The 27,831-nt window shown below is 41.0% G+C and overlaps 1 protein-coding gene across 2 annotated transcripts; it reads left to right on the top strand.

Annotated features, from left to right (window-relative positions):
* The first annotated feature begins 9,296 nt into the window (after positions 1-9,296).
* Positions 9,297-27,831, top strand: LRP11 (LDL receptor related protein 11). Of its 2 annotated transcripts, none has more exons than XM_077782195.2 (7): positions 9,297-9,835; positions 14,628-14,788; positions 17,308-17,449; positions 19,460-19,585; positions 20,291-20,500; positions 25,877-25,978; positions 26,252-27,831. In XM_077782195.2, exons 1-7 carry the CDS (start codon positions 9,313-9,315, stop codon positions 26,404-26,406), a joined length of 1,419 nt encoding a protein of 472 aa, XP_077638321.1. In that variant the 5' UTR covers positions 9,297-9,312; the 3' UTR covers positions 26,407-27,831. The 2 variants fall into 2 exon arrangements, with proteins under 2 accessions (XP_077638321.1, XP_021396211.1); XM_021540536.2 differs by having other exon boundaries at positions 9,298-9,835; positions 14,625-14,788.

The following is a 27,831-nucleotide window of genomic DNA, read 5'->3' as shown; positions in this document are numbered from 1 at the left end:
TTTAAAATGGCTTCATAATTCAAATCAAATGCATTCTTACTGTGACTTGCACCACTACTAATCACAGTTTCCCAGTTTCAGGTATAATAATTTCTGTACAATATCAGCAATGGGAAAGCCACCTAAGTGAAAAGTACATTGTGTAATGCATTTAAACTGTGTTCTGTCACAGCCCTTTACACTGGCTAAAGCACTGCCTGGTTTAAGTAGGAATGTAGTATCTTCATGAAACAGAATCATAGAATCATAGAATGGTTTGGATTGCAAAGGACACTGAAGTTCATCTGGTTCCAAACTCACTGCCATGGGTAGGGACAACTTCCACAGACCAGGCTGCTCAAAGTCCCATCCAATGTGGCCTGTTCCAATGCTTCACCATCTTCACAGTAAGGAATTTCTTTCTAATATCCAACCTACATTTCCCCTTTCAGTGTGAACTCATTACTCCTCATCCTATAATTGCAATTCCTGATGGAGTGTCCCTCTCCAGCTTCCTTGTAAGCCCCCTTCAGATACTGGAAGGCTGCTATGAGGTGTCCATTCTTTTCTCCAGTCTGAATAGCCCCAACTTTTTCAGCCTGTCATCATAGAGGAGTTGCACTAGTGCCCTTATCAACTTTGTGGCCCTCCTCTGGATTTGCTCCAAAAGTTCCATGTCTTTCTTATGCTGGGGGTACCAGAGCTGGATGCACTGATACAGGTGAGGTTTCATGAGAGCATAGTCAAGGGAGAAAATCATCTCCCTTGACTTGCAGGCCACACTCCTATTGATACAGACCAAGATATAGATATAGATGATATAGATATAGATATAGATATAGATATAGATATAGATATAGATATAGATATAGATATAGGTAAAGGTATAGATATAGATATATAGATATAGATATAGATATAGATATAGATATAGATATAGATATAGATATACATATACATATACATATACATATACATATACATATACATATACATATATGTACACAAATGTGAAAAGTCAGTATTGCTCAAGTCCAAGTATTTTCTTTTTCTTGCTCTAAAAGAAACACAAGATGGGAGAAACTGGTTTGGTGAAACCATGAACCTGCTGAAACCTTCATGTCCTGACATAATTGATCTTCAGGTGTGTTATTTATGAGGGTCTGAAATAAACAGTTTCCACATTAGCTCAGATAAGAAGTGCAGAAACTCTGAGAAAATGGTTGTTATCCCAATATTTCAAGTCCACATTTGAAGTAATAAAAAGTATTAGTGTATATTTAAAAAGTGTTTTTCAATAATATTACCAGTCAGTTCTGGAAATTGTAATGTGCAATAGCTCGCATATGTGTTCAAGCTATGGGTTCTCATAAAATAATAATGAAATCTGAAGTGTTGGGAAAATTTTGAAACTTACACTCCCTGAAACAAAGTCTATAGCACATTTAGGACCTTTTCTGGTTAATGCAACTAGTGATCCTCATTGCACAATTACCCTGGGTAATCTGTATCAAAATGCAGATATTCTCCCACCATAGTGTATATACTGTAAGAACACTTAAATTACAGATGACTGAGATAAAATGACTGGGATTTTTTATGCTGACACCCTGTGTGTTATTTGCCTAGCCAAGTTTGTCACCTGTGAGGAAACATATGCATCCTTGGAATCACATACTGTAGAACAGTAGGAAGAACATTGGAGGACAATTTGCATTCAAGTCATTTTTCCTCCAGCTTCAATACAAAATCTGTGATTTACAGCTCAATTTAAAGAAAATCCCACTCTCTCATCTGTCTAAGTTAATTTAACAGCCCTCCTGCTTTGAAGTCCAGAAAGACTTTTTTAATGAGGATAGAAGTAAAATGCTTGGGATAAAATTCATATAAGTGCTCCAATTAACAGGCCAGTTATGACAAAAACCTAAAACCCATTTCTCCATTGGTAACAAAGCAGAAACACCACTACACCACACCACTAATTTCATCTGGAGAGATCTGTGTGTGTGTGACCTACAATGCAGCTGTTAGAATTGTACAGTCAGGGTGCTTAAGATATCCAAACACAGAAATCAAAGGCAAACACAGTCAGATCAACAGCAAAAGAGGAACTGAATTGTACTGAGTGAGAAAACAGACAGCAATATTTTTAATTGCATCACTTAATTATTCAATGCAATGACCTCAAAGTGTGTTATTAATATTAATTATTTTTTCTATTGCAACTCTCCATTTATATATATCTATTAGCATTTCCAATTTGCAAATAAGAGGTGCAGGTTTTGAATCTGACCCAAAGAAAGACAGCTAAAGCCAGCAGAAGACTTTTGTCAGAGCTGGAAGGACAAGCTACATGATCTGCTCTCCAAGACAGAGAGAAGAGCTACCCATCTTTTTTGTACACCTTCAGACTAAGAAAAAACATTGTGCTTTCAGCTATTATGGGTTCATTTTTTATTCCTGCAACAGAAAAATTCATTGGGTCCTACTTCTTTGCCAAAATACTAGCTAGGCAAAGCAACGCAGCAAGGCCATAAGCTATCATTCCAATTTTTAAAAATAAAGTGAAAACCTAAGAATAGTCTTCTATTATTTTTGAACAACAAGATTCAGAATTCCTTTACAAGAATATGATCATCTTTTCACCTAATCATGGCTGTGTGTACTTAAGACAGCAGATGGATAGGAAAGCATCAACTCAGGTGACTGATTGAACCAAACTGCACATTTTCCCAGTGCTAGCTGATTTATTAAACCAGACAATGCATTCTCAGTGCTAAGAGACAAAGCTGTATCCAAGAAATTGCTTTAGAAATGTCACCAAGAGATCTATTAGCTGTAACACAGTGGGTTAAAATTATATGCAATGATTGCTACACTCATTACCATTATTTAACATCTCCAAGAAAACAGCAGAAAACAGAGGAGTCTGGAAGAAAATGGAAGTATATTTGAGTTTACAAGTTTTGTCTTTTGCAATGGAGGTTAAAAGGAAGCCTTAAAAAGAATAGAGTGGAGAAAGCTGACAGTATAGGTCAAGCTATCCAGTCAGCTCATGATTTTTACTGTCACAAGTAAAGTAAATATTATCATCATTATATTTCTGTTTTCCTGTAAAATCAGGATACAAAAGCTCTGCTGCCATTGCAAAACATTCCTGAAGAGTTTGGAAACTGCCAAAAAGGAAGAAGTGCTGAGAAGTTCAAAACTATTCATGTAAGAGGGGCATACTAAATTATAGAGTACATAAATGAAGAATTCCATATAAAACTGCTCCCAGTGACCAACTCTTTGGCTTCTTTTTGTCCTTTCTTCCTTTCTATGAAAATCATGAGGGATCACTTACAGAAAAGGGTGTGTCGGTAGTTACATTCAATATATTTGCTAATTCAGTGGCATCTGCAGAGCCCGCTATTATTTTGCAACCTGTTTCAAAATCTTGACAATTATTGATCAATGTCAGGGCTGCCACCAGCTCTCATTGACTCACTAATCATGAGCATATTACCCAACTTATTTTTATCTTCTGTGCTGCAGAAGAATCCATGGCTGAAATAGCAATGAATACTTTTTTCAGGTAGATATTTTCCTTTTGGAAAGTGATCCTTTGTAGTTTTATGCATATTAAAACTTCATGCATTAAAAAAAAAAAAAACCAACTCCAAAAACGCAAGCATAAATGATTTGGGCTGTCAGTTCTGTATGTTCAGACAGTACATGAAATAGTTTTCCACACTTTCAATATGCAGTAGGAATTTTTTCAATGACTGGTGGACACAGCTTATACAAATCTTTGTTTGGCTAACACTTTGGAGCACAAGTTGTTCTGCTACAGTACAAATACAGACATTGTCTTCAAAAGTTATATGATATGATGACTGTAAAAAAATGCATACTAATGATTCCTCTTCCTTCTCTCAACTGTTCCCCTCTAATGATACTGTTTACAAGGCAAATTATTTTTTTATGCTCCTAGCTTAACCTGGGCTCTGACTGTTAAATTAGTTTTTTGCTGTTTGTAAATCATTGGTAACCTATTTCTACAGAACTGGCTGAAATCCTGGGTAAAAATCTCCACCTCTAATCCTAACTAACCCTTTTCCAGAGAAGTACTTAATTTTTTTTTTTTTTAATAACTGTCCTTCATCCCTCAGACTGCGGTTTTACAGGTTTAATGCCCCAAGAAGCAACTGCCACTGCTGTTGCACTGACCAGAAGGATGCTGAAGGAGTATTTGGTGGATTCCAGTTGAAAAGAGATGTGTTTTTCCAAACCCCAGCAAAGATAGGTGGTAAGAGTGGTATTATTCTGTCAGCTATGCTAGGATTTATTTGCTTAGCTTTACCCTACCTCTCTTTTTACCCTGCCTGATTTTGATCTTGGTGAAACAGTCAGTTCACCCTAGTAATGACTTAGGAGAAGGCAGCAAGGAGCATGATGATTATGTGACCTGAGAGGGAATTTCACCTTACACCAGTTAATAAGCACTGCTAACTTCACATTACAGAAATGGCTCTCCTCACTCCTACCCATCCTTGTTCTCTACAAGGAGGTTTTTTGTTATTTTTTAGGAATATTTATCTCAGTAGCAGAACCTTGGTACTTTTGCTGTCAGAGTATCTGTGCTGATACCACGTGGTGGCTGGCTGATGCTGTGCAGTCAATTATGCAGTATCTGGGCAGAGAAGCAATCGCAGCACGTATGAACGTAACATTAAAGCAATCACCTGATGCCTCAACCTGATCCTTACCTCTGCTGCCAGTAGGGAAGGGTCTCTAAAACACAATCTCCTGCTTCTTTTTTTTTTCATTCTCTGTCTCCTTCCCAGTTTTGTAGTAAAATACTTGCTTTGTGTTAGGCACAAATGCAGTCAGCCATATAGAAAGGAGGGGGGTTGCTAATAATATTCCACTTTATCAATCAGGAGAGCTCTCATTTTTAGTACACTAATATTTAATACACCAGTAAAAAGACAAGCACAATTATATATACTCATACACATTCCAAAGACAGGGCATGGCTATTTTTCTCTCCTTTAAAAGGGCAAGGAAAACAGGTTTACCATATGTGGACTAAAACCATCTTAGGCTGGAACCAGTCATACCTTTTTAATTTTCATCATAATGGGATGTTCATAAAATCAATATGATATGAAGCATTTTCAGGATCACATTTACGTTTTTAATTATGGAATTGAAAAAAATTATTCCTCCTCCTGTTTACATAACACTGGTACAACAGCATTACACAATTTTGCTCAAGAGGATGTGAAATGTTAAAAAAAGACAAAACACAAAACCTGAGTTAAATACCTGAGTTAATTCCTTTGCCTCCACTTTTAACATTTAACACCCTATCTTCTGTTATTTATACAGAACTCCTCTTACTCTCATGGTCAGAAACCTGAATTGTCAAGCTGCAAAGAAAAGGTTATCACTTCAATTCATTTGTGGGCAAATTGCTCAAACTTAGCTGTCAATCAACAGTCCACTCCAGCATCTGAGCTGATTTGTATCTATCACGGGTGTTTACTTGACAGATTCTCACAAACAAACTGGAGCAGAGAAAATGTGTCTAATGATAACATCATGCCGACAACATGTTTTCTGCAGATAACATTTGCATTATGTGTTTACTGTTTGCAGAGCGTCTGGAAGACATCAAATGAAAAGGAAGATATGTTTCTTTTTCTGAGCACATATTCCAACCAAAAAAAAAAAAAAACCAACCAACAAACAAAAAACAACACCAAAAATCAGGACTCCAAAGGAGAGCACTTCAGATGAGGAAGCCTAGATATAACTTTGCCTTTTCTTCCTGCTCCCTTTCTACATATTTCATTTTGTTTCATCATACTCCATTGCCTTTCTGTCCCCTGCTTTTTTAATTCCTGTTATTCCGTTACTTTGGAAAAAATCAACTAAAGAAAGAGAAAAGCAGATGCACTCAGACTCCATTCCCATAGTTTCAGCTATTTTATGAATTTTGAATATGAATGGAGATTGAAACTAATCAACAGATGGTTGGAAACATGAATATTCATGAATTCTGAAATCCTGTATTATTTTGCCAGGTATTGTTTGGATGTAAAGAATATATGTGCAGTCTAATCTCCACTCTTGGAAAAGAAATCTAGCAGTCTCTGTAGCTGTCCCATGCCTGATGGACTGGACATTTTGGACAATAAACTGTGGTATATGCATGTATCCTTTGAAAAGGAAAAAAAAAAAAGTAAAACAAAACAAATATATTTATGAATTTCTAAGGCCCTCTGCATGAACATCGGCCATTCCAAAATTTGAATTTGATGAGAGACAGGAATAAAATAATTAGTGTTACTATAAGCTAAGTATTAGTTTTGATCTACAACTCCAAAACCCAAAGAAAAGCTGAGGCACTCAGAACAATGATCCAGTAAAGAAATTTGAAATTAAGTATAAGTAGTTATGAATCTATGATTTCCCTTAGGCAGACATAGATGTTTAGCAGCAATCTGTTTTATATAAGTAATAAGCTGCTGCCACCTTCTGAAAAAAACTCAACATGACTACAAATGCCATCTTTCTCACAAGGCCAGGGTAACAACATACACATTCTGAGCCAAAAAAATTGGGCAAAAAACAAGTTCTCCTCCAGCACCAATACATAAAAAAATCTCCTGCACTTAGAAATTCTTTCTCAAAAAGCTAATCAGAGAGTGGTGTCAACACTTCCACACAGAAATGTAAGCATGCCATCCTTATCCTAACTTAGGATAAGGATCCTACTAACTTTCAAACTGGCAAATGTGATGCTAAAGGAGGAAAACAGGACTGTGACCTCCCTTTAGCCAAATCCTTCTTCTTCTTTTATATGCTCACTTGCTTGAACAAGAGTTTACTCCCCTTGGAGATACCATCCAACCACAGCTTCCTCACTATAAAGTTTTAGAAAGTGATGGTTTCTCTTTTTCTTTGTGTTTTTTTGCAAGAACCTGCTATTTCAGTGTCACCACCTCTGACAACCAGGGATCAGCTTTCTGGTAGAATTGGATGCAACAAGGATGGTGGGATGAGCGACCCTCTGTGCCGTGTAAATGGGGACCCACTAACCAACGCTGGCTGTGTGCTGATCCAGAACAGGGAGATTCTGCTCAAACAGAGTAGTTCCAAATCGTTGATCATTCTGAGAAGGGGTGACTTGGTGCATTTTTTCCTCTGCCAGCTTCAATGTGCACCATGCTGGTGTGAGCTTTATTTTGGTTTATATTCTGGAAGCAAAAGTACTGTCAGAGTGTACAACAGCAGAGCAGCAGCAAACCAGTGTCATCTCTAGTAAATCAGTGCATCACAGTCAGTACCTCTGTTATGAATAGATTGATCACCTCTCCAAAATATTTCTAAAAATAAAATTGTGGCATTTTAGCCTGATTTTCAAAGCAAATGAGGGTTATATCATCTGACTGTCTAGCTCCTCCATCTTCCTGTAATCTTTGAACATATTGATCAGTTTCAACTAAAATTGACGGGAAATTGAAAGTGTCAAAAATATAATTTATAGAAATTTAGAAAGCCCATAGAGCACACAGCCAGAGAAGATCAATCTTCAGCAGTTGCACTGCTGACAGGCCAACATGCTTGAATAAATCCCTGAACTACAGTTCTGTGATTTGGGAGAGGAGAAGGAGAAATCATAATCCAAACTACAAGCTGCCTGTGAATTTCCTGGACAACACCCAAGCTCCATGATGGCAGAATATTAAAGTGGATTTGTTTTAGAGGAAATTCTGAGTTATACTGGGAACATGGCCTAAAACAAGCCAAAAATATGAAGGAGTACAAAGATGTCTTAAAACCATTCCTAATATGTCTTACTTTTTTTGCTATTAATCTAAGCATCCTGACATAATGATATTTTTGATGCAGCTGTTAAGCTTTTTTCAATAATTAAAGAAATTAATGAGTCTGCTTAAAGATGCTTGGAAGAATGAACGAAATGAAAATGAAAACACAGAAATATCACTTGACCTTTATGACATCCCTTACTATGCAGCTCACCACTTCTCTACATTTACAGGTAGTTTTTCAGTGCCCGTAGACAGGTCTCAATGTGCCATTCTAGCACTTTGAGGCTCCATGCATCTGATAAAAAATAACAAATCAGCTGTTTCGAAGGATTGCTGATTTTCAGAGATAATAGTATTATTAATTTGTGTTAGAGGATCAGCAATAATTTAATGATAAAACAGAAGTTGTGGCAGATGTAAAACTGATTAATTTAATTGCAAGAATTTCTCTGAAATTATTTTAGGAAAGACTTCAAAAACTTGCACGGGGAGTTCTTCGCCACTGTTTTGGATTGTTAAGGTCCTATCTGGGATTTTTTTTTGCAGGTCAGGAAGCCACAGGTTTGCACATTATGTTTTTGACTAATGCCTTTCTTTCTTTGTAATTTCTGAGCAGAAATTCCATGCCCAGCATGGAGTCTTCCACAATTTCTTTTTTGCCTCTTCATTTATTTGTTTCCTCAGGTTCACAGAACCACCAGCAGTTTCAGCGACCCCCACCCAACCGCAATTATTTGCCGGTGTCATCTCCCCGTGTGGAGTCATAGAACCATAGAATCACAGGATGCTAAGCGCTTCCACAGAATGAAAAGGACCTTAAAGGTCATCTAATCCCAATCCCCCCGCTATGGGTAGGGACACCTTCAACTAGATTGTGCAAGGACCTTAAAGGTCATTTAATCCCAATCCCCCCGCTATGGGTAGGGACACCTTCAACTAGATTGTGCAAGGACCTTAAAGGTCATCTAATCCAAATCCCCCCGCTATGGGTAGGGACACCTTCAACTAGATTGTGCAAGGACCTTAAAGGTCATTTAATCCCAATCCCCCCGCTATGGGTAGGGACACCTTCAACTAGATTGTGCAAGGACCTTAAAGGTCATCTAATCCCTATCCCCCCCTGCTAGGGTAGGGACACTTTCAATTAGATTGTTCAAGGCCTTATCCAATGTGGCCTTGAACACTTTCAGGGATGGGGCATCCACAGCTTGTCTTGGCAACTTGTTCTAGTGCCTCACCACACTCACAGTAAAGAATTTCTTTTCTAAGACACATTTTAAAATTCCCCTCTTGCAGTCGGAACCCCTCGCTCCTTCCACCGCCGCGGCTCCCGCAGGAACGTGGCTCCGGGGGCGGGGCCGGGGCGGGGCCCGCCGGAGCTGTTCGGGCGGCGGGTGCTGAGCGCGGCCGCTCCGCCTGGTGCCGCCGGGCGGGGCCGGCGCCTCCCGCGCCGCGCTCGCAGGGGGTGCCCCGGGAGCCGCTCCCGCCGCCGCCGCCGCCCGGGGCCATGGCGGCGCTGCTGCTGGTGCTGCTGGCGGCGCTGGGCGGGCGGGCCGTGCTGCCGGGCGGGCGCTGCGCGGCGCCGCTGGCCGACCTGCGCTCGCAGATCTCGGGCGTGGAGACGCTGCTGGAGGAGTTCCGCCGGCAGCTGCAGCAGGAGGAGCCGGGACCGCCGGCGACGGCGGGCGGAGGAGGGGGCGGCGGGGAGCGGTGCGGCGGAAGCGGCGGCTTCTCGGCCAGGCCCGACTCCATCATCCGCACCAAGGACTCCATCGCGGCCGGCGCCACCTTCCTGCGGGCGCCCGGCGCCGCGTCGGGCTGGCGGCAGTGCCTGGACGCCTGCTGCGCCGAGCCGCGCTGCACGCTGGCCGTGGTGCAGGGGCCCGCCCGCCCGCGGGGCACGGCGGCCGAGCCGGGCTGCTACCTCTTCGACTGCACGCACCGCGGCCGGCCCGTCTGCCGCTTCGCCCCGCACCGCGGCTACAGCTCCTACAGCCGCCGCACCGCCGGCATCGCCCCGCCGCCCCCGGGTAAGCGGCCGCGCGGCGGGCGTGGCGGCGCGGGCATGGCGGGAAGGGCCGCGGGCCGCCGCCGGCGGGAGCGGCGCCGGCCGTGAGGCGGCCAACCCGCTCCGGGACGGGCGGCGCCGCCGGGGGAGGACGGGCCAGAGAGCCGGGCTGCGCCTGCCGTTCGGCGGGGTTCCCTGGGCCGGGAGAGGCGGCCCGGCTGTGCCCAAGGGAACCTTAACCAGGTGTATAATACCTGAAGGGGAGGGGGTTCCAAGAGGATGTTCCAGGCTCTCCTTGGTGGTGCCCAGCAATCGGACAAGAGGCAGCGGGCAGAAGCTGATCCTGCTGAACCTAAGGAAGAGCTTCTTTACTGTGCGGGTAACCACGCACTGCACCCAGAGGCAGTGTGGAGTCTCTATCACTGGAGATTCTCAGAAACCTTCTGGACACAATCCTGTGCCGTGTGTGACGACCCTGCTTGAGCAGGGAGGGTGAACCAGATGAGCCGCTGTGGTTCCCTTCTGATGTAGCTGCTTCTGTGAGGGCTTTGGGGGTGTTTGGGCTTGGGGACACCCATCCCTCAATATCGCTGCCTCTGCAGAGCCCTTGGCGGGGGGGCATTGTGCCAGCCAGCCGGGGCTGGTGGCCAGACAGTGGGATGTGCATGTTCAGTGGCCCTGCTCTCTCTGGGGAACCAGAGAAGTCCCAGCTCCCCAGGAGCTGTGCATGTTGGTCACCTTCGAAAGCATGAAGTGCTGGTCCCAGCTATGCCATAACGTGGCGCGTAGCCTGAGAGCAAGCACGTGGCATTCCTGGGGGTGCTGTCCAAATGTCATTGCCTAAGACAGCTTCTTACTCATTTAAATCAAGATTTTTTGTGCTTAAGAACTCGAGACCTAGACTGAAGAAGACAAAGATACCTCACCAGTAGTCCAGATGCAGCATGGACATTCTCCACAAGCATTTTTGGAAACTAGGCCACATCAAAAGCAGCTGTTTGTTCAACTCTGAAGCATATTTAAGAACAATATTGTGCAGACCAAGCAGCTGTAGATGAAAACAAATCTGAGTTTCTAAATTTGGAGTCTGTTTCCTAGCACCTGATCCAAATAATTTATTTGCCTTCCCTCACCTCCTGTTGTTAAAGTCTCCTCTTAACTAATTTTGACTAAATTTCATTATCTCTGTGCACAGTACTTTCCCAAAAGTAATCTGTAAATTATCTATCTTACTCAGTGATAGATCTCATCTGAAGTAAATTAGTCACTGCATGCAACAGGAAGAAGACCTGGTCTTGGCGTGGGTGAAAACAGTGCCCAGGTGTGCCTGCTGTTGCTGCTCTCTTGGGAGGGGAGACCTCAGGCTTGAGGTCCATTCAGTCCTGCACATTTCATGAGAATACAAGAAATACAAGAGAGCAGGGGCTTAATTTGTAGAGGCATTATAATTCCTAAATATATTTTGCACAGTGCATGGGCAGGTAGATTAGAGAGCTATAAGGAAGGATCTTATGGCAACAGAGATAAGGCAAGCTTAAGGTACCAGGAAAACCCAAGGTGCGATTTTGACATTTTCAACAGGAGGAGTATTTGTTCCACAGTATTATTTATGTAGCAGCTTTGTGGTAGTTGTATTTCATAAACCTGTATGCACTTGCATGATACAAGGCTTAAGATGAGATTTTACATCAAAGTCGCACAGAATTAGGCTTCATTTTGAACTGCCTTAATTCTATTAAAACCTATGAGGAACTAATTTAGGGTGCAGTTATGGCACAATATAAATAATATATTGTACAAATGATGCTCTGTCTAGTAGAAATCTCGAATTTCTTCAATTCCATTGAGTTCTTGAATTCTGGAGTTCTTAAATGCTTTGCCTTTTTGGCAGCTTTTCTGACTGTCAGCACTGGACTTGCAAGACAATTTCAGTTCCTAATCTGCAAATTGCTCTGTATCCTGATGGTTTTAGTTAAAAGTCTGCCATGTGGGTGATGGTGGTATTGGAAACAGGGGATTCTGATTTCTTAATGCAATTACACTGGAGCTGAAAAAAAGTCACAAAGGAGAATGAACTTTTATTTAAACATCTGTCAGATGTGACATAAACCAGGAGAGATAAAATTAAGATTGAATAATTTTGTTGTGATGTTTTGCTACCAGTGCATCCTTTAATTACATTGAAAAACAATCTGGACAACAGGATGATGAAGGCACATCTCTTTTCCCTTCTGTCACCCCATGAACGGGTTTAAGAAATTTAGAAAAGAACTTTTCATTTCAAGATTTTTTCCATGAGGGGATTACATTTTAGCTGCTCCTTTCTTCTTTTTTTGTTTTTGTTTTTGTTTTTCTTTCAGAGTACTTTTTTTTCTTGAGTCTCCACTGTTTTCTTTCTGATAATACCAAACCAACATTTACCTACAGATATGGTGCCCTCATAATTCCAAAATATTTCTGTGCATTGGGATACAGTTATCTCTAAGATCACCAGTGGTGAGCAATGGGAGGATTCAACATCAAGGTAAACTAATACCAAACACATTCAGGAGTTGGCAGTGAAATAACCTTTTAAAACAAAGCCTTCATTCAGAAAACTAGCTGGAAGCTTCATTATTGACAGGTCAAGACTGTATAAATGATGGAGGGAACAGAATAAATAAAAAGCATGGTTATAAAAAGCCTATTGTGTTGGTTCCCAAAGAAATAAGTGTTTCACCTCTTTTTCTAGAAAGCAGCCAGCTCCAGCATCTCAGAATGTTGACCTGGTATTTCAGTTCCATACTGCTTATTTACATTCAGCTCAAATGCAAGCTGAAAGCAGAAGTTAAGAGATGATTTTTCTGCTGACCTGTGGCTGGTAGTGCTTTATTCCCACGAGTGGTGGTTGCAGGTGGCTCCAATGAGTTTGCCTCTTCGGTATTTTTGGTATTGACTTCTTATTCCCCACATTTGGAGGTGTTTCACTAAGGATCATGTATTCCTTGCTTAAAACTTTGCTGTGGAAAAAGAATCTTCAGCTCAAGAGGCTCCTCCCATGCCATATGTCTCTATCAAGCCAAGTTTTCCTTTTTGCCATTGATTTAGCTTTCCGAAGATGATCTGGTGGCTTGCAAGCAAAGGATAGTGCCTCCATCCTTAGTGACTGGAGGGCTGTGTGGTCCCTCACTCATCTTTAACTAAGGGCTGGCATGAATTTCTGTGACTGACTCAATGTGAAGGGGTCCTTCCTTTGCAACTCCTGCTGCTGGAGTCTAAAGTTAGTCCAGGAAGAAAGTATCCTCATTGCTTAGGGGAATTAGGGCTTGTTTCTGCCCTTGCAGGGCATTGATCAAGTCATTTAAACCAGACAGGTGACATAAAACCCCTCTCCAAGGTAGAAGCAGAAGACTGGGCTGTGCTGTTTGAGACCCAGGTCAGTTTCTTTTTGACACTTATTTGTAAAGTAAGTAACTGTGTGAAGACTGTACATAACTCATTTATATCATATAAAAGTTGCCCTGGCACCATAATGATGGTGTTCATTAACAATTAGTTTTGAGGTTTTATTAACAATGAGTTTTGGGATTATTTTGCACCTGGATGTTGCTTTTTAAATGAAGCTGGTTTTGAGAAGCAAGTGTATACAAATTAGGCAAAGCTGCCTTTGTCATTGGATGAACAAGAACTGTTTCATACTTTCTATTATTATACCTTTCTATTATTATACCTAGTTATTGTATGTTTTCCTAACTTTTGATATTTACCTTGAAATTTTCTATGCCTGACCTACTACCAAAAAAAGAAGAAATAAGAATTTTTCTGTTTAGTCAGAGGTAAACAGTTGTTCTACTGCTCCCATGCACTCCAAGGCTTCCAGCACATTCATGATACTGTTGAAGAGCACGTGCAAGGAAGATTCCCCACAATGATGAAAAATCATGTTTCCTTGTGCAGTTCTGCCCACATGGAGTGCAATTACAACCTTGATTTCCTAATTGCTCTTCTGAGGATAACAACAGTATTCTTTACAGGGTATTCTTTGTGGAGGTTGAAGAGCAGAGGGCATCCTGGCACTTCAGTGTGCTCAAAGAAGGAATGAAACTCGAGTGGGGAACTGTAGAAAGATACAGTCTTTGGGTTAGACTTTCGTTAGTCTAACCCATAAGTTTGTGGTCTGATTAGCAAAAGTACTTAGTACTCACAATTTTAATCAGTAAAGATTGTACTTTGAACATAGCAAAATGCTATAAATAAATACTCTGAATATCCTAAATATTCTGAAAATCGAGCTTTTGATATCTTAAATGAGGCACTTAAAATTAGTGGTCTCTGATGATTTTTAATCATCGTATGCTCTGCTTCCTCAGGGTGCCACCTTGTGCTAAATCAGTCTTTCATTGCTATAATGATGTATTATAAATAGGGACTAGAAACCTATTGAATTATGCAGAGTACTATAAAAGGTATGAAAAAGGTAACTGCCATCTGTATGTGAGTCATATTTAGACCTATTGTCCTTAGTTCAGATTAAAAAAGTACACTGATGCTAATAATCCTGTTTGTTGTATTGCTGAAACATCCAGGTACCTAGAGAGGTTTTCTATGCTGTGTGCTTCTAATGTTAATTCCTGAAGACATCATAGGACAGTTAACGAAAATTGAAGCAGATGCTATTTTGCTTAACAAAATGTACACTAATGAACATGTTCCTCTTTCAGGAAGTTGCACAGAGAAGAAACAATACCTTAACCAAGAATAAAATGTGTTTTATCTAAATAATCACTCAGCCTTTCCTCATAAATAACTGATCTTCTCTTTCTTTGTTTAAGAAGAAGAATATGATGAGCCTCCACAGTGTAGGGCAGGCCAAGACATTGTGCTGCAGTCACCTGTGGACTGGGTGCTTTTGGATGGCCGGGAAAGTTCCGATGACCACGGAATTGTGCACTATGAGTGGACACTGCTGCAGGGCGACTCATCAGTTGAAATGCAGGTACATGTACAGCCCCCCATTGTGCCCAATTACTTCCAGATTGTTGTGTTCAAGTTTTAAATATACAGCTAAAAATATTAAATATATACCAATCTGTCTACCAGGCACCAAAATTAGGATGCCTGTACAACTTGAACATTTATTTCACACAAATGTAGAGCAGCCCAGGTTGGAAGGGACCTCAAAAGATCATCTGGTCCAACTGTTTGTGGGGCAAGGAGCATCAATGAGATTATCTTATCTGTCCAATCCCATGCTGAAGACCTCTTGTGAAGGAGACTACACTGTGTCCCTGGGTAGTTCCAGTGATTATTTCTAGTGGCTTACACACTTAATCTCTTTCTTGGGTGGCATGGGACAGCCAGCAGCAAACAAGTAGATAATAATACTCCACTGTATTTGAGCTCTGCTTTATTTATACTCGCTGCACTTGTTTTTCAGCTTCTGTCACCCCAGTTAGAGACCCCTCAGTAATTCAGTTACTAAAAATAATAAGGGATTTTCACCGTCTCCTGTCAGTGCTTACAGAGAAACTTCAAAGAAACACAATGAAAACCTTATGAGATTTTTTTATCCACACATTTTCTGCTGCACTTTGATTTCAAATTAAAATTACTAATGAAGAGAGGAATTCTTCATTTTAATCTTTTTTGTGAATGCTGTAGAATCAGTGGAAAAATAGAGAAAAAATGTCTCAGGTCCACAGATTCTAGTTGTAGTCTGTTCACAGCCCAAAACATCCAGGGCACACTGGGAACTCCACCTAAAGCAGGAAGGATATGTAGAGGTGAGAGAGTATGAAGCAAAATGAAGCTTTAAGGATAGTTGCTAGAAATCGTCTAGATAAAAGGAACACTTCATTATCAAAGACTTGTTAATCTGACCCCTTGCAGCATTATTTTCTTAGAAGAGCAATTAAGTACTTTTAAAATTAATCTTTGATTTAGTAATGTACAGTAAAACAAAAAGTAGAATTTAATAAAGCATTTAAAGTTTATATTTTTAATATTACTCAAAGTCACTTTATAAAGTGACTTAGAGACAAGTCTCATATCCATTCAAACTTGTAAAATTCACATTAACCTTGGTGGCTTTTTGCTATTTGTTAACAGAAAATGAATTTGACACACATTTATGCTTAAATAAATACTTTTCCATTGTGTTCAAATGAGCAGGGATTTCTCCTACAGATATGTACCCTGGTGATTAACCATGATAATTTAAATTTTTGAGTTGAATTAATAGCTGTGATTTTTTTTTTCATGCATTCTTCAGTTGATGTCTTTAGTGCTTTGGTTGCTGCCCTGAAGTTACTGGATTTTGTGTCATTTATTCTTTGAGAATAATGTATGAATCCATAGCTACAAGGGAGAATGGGAGTGTATTTAAATAAGATAAAAGGCAGCTGTTGCATTGCTCTTATGTAGCAAAGAATAAATAGAAGACAGAGGAGGGGGAAGGACTGCTATAAAGAGATCCTATCATATTGTAGAAGGAAGCCTTTTTTATTCCTGTTGTGACTTGATTATTGCTTTTTTAGTTAATTTGCTTCTCTGATTGCTATCCCCACTCTGTAGCTGCACAGCTCCTGGACACTTGGGGACAGTAATGGGTTGGGTCTTTTTTTTTTTTAATGCTGATTGTCTATTTCGAGCCAAAGTTTCTGTGTAAGCAGATTCAGGCCAGAATTCTTCAGGGCAGCATGAAGAAAATAAGAAGGAAAGCACAGAGGTCACCCAGAGTGGTGGTGTATTCAGAAGTCAGTGGCATTTCTCTGTCTCTGCACAGGGAAGAGACTTGGGCTCCATGGCTCATGAGTTTTAAATACCATGTTTGCTCTCCAAACAGTCACAGTGAACAACAGCAGGTGTATTTAGGGCATAAGAATTTCTTAAATGTATTAAAGAATAAAAATTGTAGGGGATCATATGCTCCATCAGGAGGTACTCAACAGTCTGATCAGATAACTGAGTGCATTAATGTAAATAGAAAAAGAAAGAAATTTCAGGTAAGAAATTTTCTCACTGAGAGAAAAAAAGTGTTTATCAATATACTCGTCCATAATGGAAGGTCTAGGACTCTATGGCCATATTAATAAAAATTATTGTTCTCTTTAAAGCATGAAAATTTATTTCTGTGGATCCATGTTATATTACCTACAGACTAACTTGATAAAAAGCAAAAGGCCAATATTTTACTGTCTATCCTCTAAAATTACATTTTTAATTATTCAAAAATTGAGTTAAATGTATGTGACCATTTGTTCTCCATTTGTGTGCTGAGATCCACAGCTCCAGGTAACTGAGTAGATCATGAAAACACTACCTGAACATTGTGGGGTTTTTTACAAATGGATGCAAAAAAAAAGAGATCAAATGTTACATGCTGAAATACATGCTTGAGTAGGCTGAGTAGACTGTGGGAAGTATTTAATCTGCATGATGAGCTCCTTATTCCTGGAAGGTCACAGATGGATCCATTGTGCCAATATGTTTTTTTTACTGTGTGTCTTTACTCAGGTACCACAGCCAGGAACACTGAAATTGTCCCACATTCAGGAAGGCGGGTATATTTTCCAGCTAACAGTGACAGACACTGCAGGTCAGAGAAGCTCTGACAACGTCTCTGTGACCATTCTGCCCATGGTTCATTCTGCAGCAGGTGAGAGAATGGCTGGAGCTGTTGCCTCTGTGGCACCCAGGGTATGGTACTCAGAGCAGAGCAAGGGTCTTGATAAAGGTTGAAATGTTGTTCTCCATTTTCAGTGTTTTATTTTGCCCATGCTCATTACATAATGACATCTCTTTCAGCTTTGAATTGCTCTTTCAAAGTGATGAAACAAGCAAGCATCACTTGCCTGTTAGAACAATAATATTTTCAGGCACTGAGTATTCGTCCTTCTATTGCTAATAAGCACGCAGGATTGGAAGAGTGAAATATTGACACAGGTGTCAGGTGCATTGTAACAGTCAGATGGTGTGGACATCATAACAGGGCTTGTGCTATAAGAAAGACCCAATTAAAATTACTTAATAGTATGTTTGAGGCAGCCTAATAGTAATACTGACCTGCATCTGTAGTCTGATAGTGTTTTTTTGTTTTAATGCATTTAAGTTTTTCTTTCTAATGGTTGTCATTGTAGCCTTATGCTACTGGGGAAGCTGAAACTGGAATTGACCCATCTTTTTTAAACTCTGAGCTTCAGAAACATGTAAAAAGCATAAAAGGTAGAAACTAAGTTAGATTTCAGTGGCTGTCAGTCCTGCTCTTAAATGTAATAACTTCTAATTACATTGTAATTAACAAGTTGCTAGTGCAGATCTGCTGCTCTGGCACAAAGTTAAACAGCATTATCACCAGGTTTAGCAAAACCAGTGAAAATCTTGCTCTGCACCAGCACAATATGTTTATGTGAAAGGGTTGTCCCTCTAGCAATAAGCTGTTATTAAGGAAAAAAATCTGCTTAATAATGCCTGTGTTCCAGTAATGGATGATAGAGGTGTGTTTATTAATATTTAATTCAGCTAAAGCAACCAGAGAGGTTTGCTGCTTTATTTATTTGCTGTTGTTTTTATTTTTCTAATTCCCCAGCTATCAATTCAAGTGCTACTGCTGTAGCTAAACCAGTTCTTGATGCCTCAATACATGCAAGATCAGTGCTGTTACTAGTGCTGAAGTTCAGGACATGCATTTTCAGATTTTTAAGGGTTTTAAACAGTTGTCTGCATTCCTGGCATCTTTCCCTTAGTGTGGTGCAGTGTTTGGTACACAGCAGGATAACAACCAAAGGCTGTGCTCCCTTATGCAAATTGATTTTGCTCTTACAACACTAATCAAGCCCTGAACTTGATGGTGCTTTACAAAGTGATGAACTGCACTGCTGTTGGAAAGACAAAAGCACAGATGTAAACACTTCACAATTACAGAATCAAAATGGGTTTCAGGAAAGCTTTGAGTATGCAAAATGGGGCATCCAGGGTACTCTTCATTTCCAGGGGAATCTAAATATTAAAGCAGGCAGCAGTCAGTTCTTTCTGGTGAAAGTAATTTGTGAGAATGTGACCTAGTCCTATTTTGGTCTGTGCTGTATTGAAGTTACTGAATTGCTGATGTCAATAAATGACAAGCATTCTTTGAGTATTTTAATTACATTGCAGAAAATATGCCATAAAAGATCCTATATGGTCCAAGTGTGTGCATGTAAAGCAATATACTGGTGTTGAATGAATTTTTAGTAGGAATTTCTACTAAAGGGAGGAGGGATGCAGTTACAGTTACAGAGATTTAATTTCTTTGTTTTCAGGACTGTTCTGCATCTTTTAAGCCTAGGAAGATCTTCTTCCAGCTTAGGCCAGCAGAATTCAAAGCACTGTAAGGGTGCTGCACAAGGTGTAAGGTGCAACAGCCTCCAGGTTGAGTATTGCTGTAACAAAAGGATTACCAGGCTAGTGATGAAGGTGCCAGGAACAGCTATTGCCTATATTTGCTTCTGAGTCAATATGATGTCACAGAGCTGAGTCTGGACTTTCTGCCTCGTTCATGGTGCTTCTTGACATAGTGTGGTTTTGCTTTTTCCTCTGTGCTGCAGATTTTAGTCACTGACTCAGTCACTGACTCACTATTTACTACTTGGATTTCTCTTTTGGTAATTTGGGAATTGTTTCTCAACAGCCTGCGTTGGGGTTTGCTCTCGCTACCAGTTTATCTGTGATGATGGCTGCTGCATTGACATCACATTTGCGTGTGATGGTGTGAGACAGTGTCCTGATGGATCCGATGAGACTTTCTGCCAGAATCGTAAGTGTGCCAGGCCACAGTGGCACAATAGACTGTGAAAGTAACCACAGCCTCAACGACCAAAGGGGGACGATGTCACTTCTGTGGCCTCTCTCCCTAGGAGCAAGCAGTTTGCTCCCAGCCTTTCATTGGAACTAGCACATGGGAAGGTTTGATATTTGCATACTCAAGTGCTCAGAAATTTTCTTCAAAGCATATTAAAACTATCAAGGGTCCCTAAGTGACAGGTTTTGTGTTCAGCAGTTAAAAGATCAGTTTTGCACTTGCATGATGATTCTGGAAACAAGAACAGTGATCTCTGTGTGAAAGGGTGTCTCAGAGGTACCCTTCACAGTGCTGTTAGACACCTTGCAAGAATCTGGAACACTGTGGACACACAAGGGAACTTGTTGATTCACCATTATGTTGTTTGCTTTCATTAGTCATCCCTCAGCATGTGCCCATGCTCAGCTAAGAGAACAAAAGCCACCAGAGGGTGAATGGGCACAGTGGCTAGCCATTTGTAGTTTAGTTACTGGATTTCACTGTAGGGGTCATGCGTGTACTCTTGTGAGCAAGTGTTAGCTATCTATGGCTCACATTTCATCATATGTGTGAACCTGAGGAAGTAGTTTACTCTGCCTCAAGGCCTGTCTTGGACAGTCTTCCTTAAGAACCCTTCCATTGCCTTCAGCGTTGTACAGAAACTTCTGTTTCTGTTAACAGTCAGCTCGGGTCGGAAGACGGTGACACATGCAGCTCTTGGCACCACCCAGCAAAGGACTGCAGGACTGACTGAAAACGTGGAGGAAAACTCTGCTGTGAACACCCTGAAAGCCACTGCCAGAAATCAACCACTTCTCTCAGTGGATGCAGACATGTCTAACCAATCGCTTTCTCAGGGACCAAAGAAACAAATCAGTGGATTTGTGCCAGGTAAGAATTGAATCAGTTTCAATAAATCCTTCTCCTTAAAGAAAGGAAGTGTCTTGCACCTTAAATTTAATTGTCTTTTGGTGCCTGGCTAAGAGGAAAAAATTCAAATGTAAATAAATACAAAAGAAACCTGTAATAATGAAGTTCTAAGTAGGATTTGATTTATTATTGTCAATTTGTTTTATACTAGGTGCAAAAAGAAAGTTAAAGTGGTAATGCTAGGGAAATAATACAGTCTTAGGAACAAAATGTGCAGTGAACTAAATAAAAATTCTGCCACAGGTTCAGCTGTGTAGGCTGATGTATTAAGGCTCTTTAAAATCTGTAGGGAGTACTTCAGGAACACATAATAAGATACTGTTCAACTTGGGTGAGAGTAATTTCTTTATTTCTTTTCTCCTGGTGCTAAGTGTTACTTCTCTTTTTTTTTTCTTTTTTTTTTTTTTTTTTTTTTTCTCCCTGAGCTAATATCTTTACTATTATGGGCTTTTTTTTTTTTTTTCCCTGAACTCTGTCTTCAGGGCAGGAGAAGTCTCACTGTAGAAAAGTCCCAGGCTTTGGTAAAAGCTACCTCGGGTGTCTGTGCACAGGTCCCCAGTACTGTTCTGCAGAGTGGCTGTAAGCCTGTAGTGAGTCACTGTGTGATGTTACAGGCAGAGCCCCAACTCTGGCCTTGGTAAAGCTCCAGAAACTGCAATAAAATTGATGTGTCTTTTAAGGTTCATGCTGATTAAGTAAAATTATCTGACATGGCAATTAAATGAAAGCATAACTGAGCATAGAATCAGTACAAACTCCCCACTTTTATTTCTTCATGGTTTAGACTGATTCGTGTGCCCCAAGACACAGCTGTTTATAACCAGCTTTATTTTTCAGTTACAGCAGAGCAGTGCTCAGTGCCCTCTGCTGTCGGCTCTGGAAAAGGGCACTGACCTGGTCGGCACCTGGACGATCCTTCAAGGTGCTTGTACTTCATCTGTGGAGTGCAGAAGGAGTGAAAACTCTGTAAAGGGAGTGAAAACAATGTTCTCAAGAATTTGATGACCTCAGTGAATGTGTGGGGAATGACAGCAAAATCCTGTCCCAAATTTTTACCCCTTTTCTGGCAGTATAGATGACCTCTAGATGACCTCTAGACAACTCCTCACTAAAACTCTGAAGTCTGCTTCAAACCCTTCTCATTGACATAGTCTTGAGTGACACCTGATATGGGGCCACCCAAACTAAACATCAAACTTCCAAAGGGCTTTGCAGGCTCCAGTGGGAAGTCAGCTGTTAAGTAGGCCTCAAAAATCATTTGGCTTGTGAATCCAGGCATAAAACTAGAACTGAGGTCATCGCCTTCAGCAACTGAAAATCAAGGTTATAACTGGAAGTACAATGCAGAAGCATTTTTGCATAATAATTTTCTGTGGTCACCTATTGCACAGTAACTTACTTGCACCAGTTTTGCTCTAAAGGTAGCTTTTGCACAGCAGTACACAAGCAAAGAAAAAGATTCTTAGAAAACTAAAGAAATGTGATGGGGCTTCCGTGATTAGTGTACTACCAGTACCTGTTGTAATCTTCTAATTTTCAACAGGCAAGATTTCAAGCTGTTTTAATTCTTGTGAGTTTAATATTTTTATTTTGACAAGGCTCAGTCAAAATTTAATTTTAGTTGTTAATTATTTCCCTGTGGAATAAAAGGATCCAGTCTGTACTGACCCAGGAGCCCAATACGTCTAATGAAAAAAAGCAGCAAACAGCTCAGCTGCTTATAATAGGTTTAAAATAGGTTTAAAATCCTCTATGGATCGATTCCAGTTAGGGTGCATGGGGTGAGACATGAAGGCTTGCTAGGTAGATGTGAAGTACATGGGTCCAGAGGGCAGAAACTGCCAAAAACTGCTCTGCCAAAACCTGCTCTGAGCTGCTGTCTTCTCCTGCAGACACTGAAACTTCATGGAGCCCCATGCTGTGCATTGATGATTCACAGAGGTCCAGAGAGGCTCAAGTCCTGCCCCACTGGGAAACACCACGGTCTTTATGGAGTTGAAGAACAAGCATTTAACCTATTCCTTAAAATTCACCCAGATCTATTAATTAGACATCCCTGCATCACTGCCATCTCAGGGAGGTTACTGACCAAATCTAATAATCATGTGATACAAAAATGAGAGGCACAGAAATGCTGGAGCAGCTCCATGAAGCTCATCTGGAAATGTGTCCAGGAGGGCAATAATGCTAGGTGCATTTTTGAAAAGAGATAACACTGAGCAGAAATCATACCAGCAGCCTCAAAAGTTCAGCAATTCCACTGGCAGAAATCCTGTTCTGGGTGAGATTGTCTCCTGCTGCTGGTGCCAAGGTAGAACTCTGCCTCTGAGTCACTGTAAAGGTCTTTGTTGGACCAAGGCCATCGTGTTCTTGTTGGCCTGGTGCTGATATTGCAAACATCCTGACTTCTTGTGTATTATTTTACATAAATTTTGAAAGTAAGCTTTAGCAGTTTTAATGTCACTATGTATATAAGATACACATTAGGGGATGTGGCTTTACAGTGGCAGCACACGTTTTGGCTTTTCACTTGCAAGTGCTCCATTCAGGGCCACATTTTTCTTAATTATCAGCTGACAGTTTCAGATCATCATGGAAATACAATCCAGGAAGGAAAACATGATGCTCTTAAATCAAGTGACTGCAGGTAGAGTAAATGAAGGTTTTAGCTACTGGAGACAGCATATGGCACATTCCAGCTGGCTGCTAGACTCTATGCTTGATACAGGAGCTTTGCATTGATATTTAAAGAGAAGTTTTTCCCAAGACATTGTAGGACTTGGGAGTTCTTTTGTTTTCTTTTTTACATTTGTTTTTTTATTAGTGGTGGCTAAAGTACCAGTAAAGGCCTGTCCCTTCTGCTACTTACCTCTCCATAAACAGCTTTAATCTCTGAGAATTCAATAAAGATGTCTAATAAAGGGACTTCCTTGTCATGTACAACCAAATTTATCTTTTCTCCAAAGGAGCTGGGTTAAGTTGTAACGTTTTGGACTGTGAGATAGTTCCTGGTATCAGATATATGAGCTTTCTACCTGTGAGGGTGATCCTAAGGGAACTTTCTTCCAGAGTCCATTTTCTCTTAAGAGAGTTTCTGTTCCAAATTTCCTTTAACCTTCCTTACAGTGGCCCTTCATACTTAGCTCTGACTTGATACAAACTTTTTAAGGATTTACACTGAAGTATGAAAACATGCAAGTCCAAGTTAAGGACTGTTTAAAACTTCTGCCTGACCTAACAGGGGATCTATTAGAAGTAAAGTGAAAAAAGCCACAACCAACCAATACAAAACCCAAAATCATTGATTGTTTACAATGGGTAAATCTTGTTCTGCAGTCCTGCCTTTTCAATGGGATTCCTCTACAGCAGGGCAAGTCCAGGGGGAACAGCAAGTCTGATTTTGAGATAACCCCCTCAGACACTTAGGGCACTGAGTCTTCTGCAACAGACTCATGGTCTACTTTTGCCCAATCTGAAAGGCCAAACATTTTCTTTCAAAGTTGAGAGTGGATGGAGGAAGAGGCATTTGATGTCAATGAAAGAGTCCTTTCTCTCTCTGCAGACATGTTTCCATGGTAGTAAAGTTACCCAGACTGCGTCTCCCTCAAAGGCCAGCGCAGCATTTCTGCATGGCTGCCTCCAAATAGCCCCAGTGTCCTTCTCCAGGGAAGTTCTTAAGACCAGCTGCATATTGTGACACTTCTAAACTTGCAGATGAATGTAGAAAACACTCAGTAGCAGCACAGCACTCTGGAGTGAGCAGGGGGCTGGTTTCTAAGCAGCAGTGGCCAGTAGCAAACAGGGTCATGCAGACGGGTTGAATTGACGAACAGCCTGAAGATTTGCACTCCCCAGTGCAGCCAACCCAAGTGTATAAATCACCATAACAGCTTTGCATTCCCCTGGCACAGGGCCTCTGCCTCTCCCAGGCTGCCTGTGCAGCGCTGTTCAGGGCTGGGATTACAGCATTTGACTGAGTGCCCAAGACTTAGTCATGTTTTTACTGCAGGGGCACCCACAGCAGTAGCCGTAACCTAGCTCTGTAATTTAGGGGAATTGGAAAGGACTGTAAATGGCAATTTCCTTGGAGTAGACTAGAAAATCAAGAGAAAGTGAAATCTAAATTAAACCCTTGTAAAATGCTTTATGCTAGGCTCCTAAACTTCTTTGGGGAAATTGCTTGTTGTGTTCTAGAGATAACAGATAAGATATTTAGCAGCATTGACTCTGATAGTCTCTCCAGTTGTGTAAGAACAGCCGTAAGTCGTAGCAAAACCCTACAAGCTTTATTGAAAGGCTCTATTCTTGCAAAAATTTCCCACTAAACTTTTCTCCATATTTGCCGAATTTCTTTACAAAGAGTTGACTTAAATATTTCCTTTACTTAAATGGCAGGGAAACAAGTTTCTAAAACAGGCATTTAGATGCTGGCTGGAGCAGCTCTTAAAAAGAGCTGATGTCTTTTGGGTATTTCCAAAAGAAAGACAAATATTCATTTAGTTTAATTCAGAAAAAACAGCTGCTGCTTTTGGTGTCAGTTACATTCAAGTGGTCTTGCACATCTCTGATACTATATGGGTATTTTAAGGCCAGTACATTCACTGTTAGGATTTTTTCAAGCCCACTTTACATGCCAGGATATCAGGAGCCCAACAAGGAGAAGGCCATGGCTTGTTTCTGCAGCATTCCCTGCAGGTGAAGTCAATGTTTATGCACCCCGGCCAAAATGGCAGGGCAATAAAGCTGCAGCCTGCAAAGCTGCCTTCTGCCTTGGAGTGGGAACATGAGCATGGACTTTCATGACAGTACCAATGAAACCATTTAAGCTTTAATTAGCAGTCGTGTGCATTTGCTGCTGCTACTGCCAGGGACACCTTCTGCAGATCTTCAGAGCTGGTGGTAGTGGGTGGGACTTACACACAGTGCATGTTCCAATCTAATTGACTTAAATACTTCCTTAGCACCCACCACTACATGTAATTCCAATTACAACATCTCACATTCATATTTTACAGATCTTGTAGCATAGTGTGTTTCTGCTAGCTCTGTCACAGTTCTGAAGGCTGCCAGGAAATGTATCACAGCACAGTCAAAGTACCCTTGCTTTTGGTTGAGATGCATTGTGGTTTGGGATGTAAAATTGAATTTAAATTTTCACTTTAGTTTCACATTATTTCAAAAATTCAAGTTATACAGTCGAAGTCAGAAGTTCTTAAACTGTTTGTTTTTTCCCACTAAGTTTAAGTGCTTCACATTATTTAATCCTAGTGTCCTATGGATAAGATTTCTTGAGTCACTGAACTGCAGTATTCATTTATCTTGCTTGATTTTGTGCAGATAACAGTTCCTCAGGGAAAAGAACAGATGATAAAAATGGGGATGGCATAATGATGCCAAAGAGAGATCAGCTTGGAGGTGGTCGCCCAGCCCCAGAAACAGGTAAGACCAACAATGTGAATTAATTTTGAATTATGCCAGTTTTTCAGTCAGGTTCTGTAGATACAGATAAAGTGGACAAGAATTGAATAATGTACTTACATATTCTGAACTGTCCCTAACATGATCATGCAGTTTAGTTTCATAGTAGGAGTTGTTCTAATTACTGACATCTAAGTGATAGACTAGCTGTATTTTTAAAGCAATGTTTCAGGTTTTCTCCACCAGCGTCTGACTGTGTTAAATAAAATGTAATTTCTCTTAACCTCATTGTAGGTGCTGTGTTACCCTTAGCCTTAGGCTTGGCAATCACTGCTTTGCTGCTGCTTATGGTTGCTTGCAGACTGCGCTTAGTGAAACAGAAGCTCAAAAAGGCTCGACCCATTACATCTGAAGAGTCTGATTACCTCATCAATGGGATGTATCTCTAAAAATTGGATTTGGGTCAGTTGTTTCCTCCCCTTTCTCCTGTGTCCATGAATCTCTGCCTGTGTAAAAGGACCAAAATCCTTTGTTTATTTTCAAGTGTAGAAGAAGCCTATGAGATGAAGAACATACTCTTCCCCTTTGGCGATGATAGAAAAAGTGGGTAGATGACCTTGCTCAGAGAATAAGAAACATTCAGGCTCCAGAGCATAGCTCTAGTTGATTGTTGTGCAGAGGACGCTGCAAGGTGGGGAGACCCCAAGCTGGATGTGGGGTGCCCTTGCCCCTCCCCACAGCCAGGGCTGAGTGCACACCAGGGCCTGGTCACTGGAGCAGCCAAGGCTCCACAGCCCAGCTGTGTTGGCCAAGGTCAGGGGAAGCCTGTGCCATCTTGCTCTTCTCAGTGCTGCCACCACTGTGGGGCCTGGATGCTCCAGCCAACATGTTCCTTCACCATCCAGCAGAGACCAGTTGTGTACTTTCCACCTGACACACTGGGAGCATTTTCATTAAAGAATGTGTCTTGCTTTGTTAATTAAAAGCAATTGCTATCCAGGCACCAGCTTTTGCAAATCAAACTGGGATTTAAGGAAGACAGCATGTTATTTTCACTCAGTTTAAACCTCTGCACTGCTAGCAGACAGCCATGCTTGCTAAATGCTGAAATGAAAAAATGCAGCTCCTCAGCTGGCTTGGGCTTCCCAGTGCTCGACAGCAGTCATGTACTGCTGCCTAAAGAAGCTGTGGATGCCCCATTGTTGGCAATGTTCAAGGCCAAGCTGGATGGAGCCCTGAGCAACCTGGTCTAGTGGAAGGTGTCCCTGGCTGTGGCAGGGGGGTTGGAGCTAAATGATCTTTAAGGTCCTCTCCAACCCAAACCCCTCTATGATTCTGTGTACAATCCCAGGAACTGTGTCTCTCCCTGGAGCTCAGGGCTGGTTCAGCCTTTCCCACATCCAGCCCACCACCCTCACACAGTGTGAGAACAGCACAGAGCAGTTTCTGCCTGAGATGATGGAGTGTAGGATTCCTGCTGGTTATCCCTTAGCTCCCTGCAAAGCTTGAAAGCTTCAGTGATCTGCCCTCGCCCCAGAAAAATTCTCATAGAATTAGAGCAAGTAATTGATATGTGTGAGTGAACTGCTGATGTGTTACCAGTAAAATGTGTACAGTACATGTTATATATACATATATATATGCACACACTGTGCTGTCTGTCTTGTTTGGCTGTCCCAAGGATGTCACATTCCTCATGGGTCTCAATAAAACCAGAGTCAAATGAGGCATGCATTGTTTTGTATGTTGTCTTTTGTACTTCAGTAACTTTAAGTCAGCAAGAATATTTCCATGGTATACAAATAGTTCTTCAGGTAATTTGTTCTTAATTACTTTATGTAAAATAGTTCTAATAAACCAATTCTATTCTTATA

The sequence above is a fragment of the Lonchura striata genome, chromosome 3 (genome assembly GCF_050655825.1).
Source record: "Lonchura striata isolate lonStrDom1 chromosome 3, ASM5065582v1, whole genome shotgun sequence".
In the NCBI taxonomy this organism is placed as follows: domain Eukaryota; kingdom Metazoa; phylum Chordata; class Aves; order Passeriformes; family Estrildidae; genus Lonchura; species Lonchura striata.
This window is presented reverse-complemented; position numbering and strand designations above follow the sequence as displayed.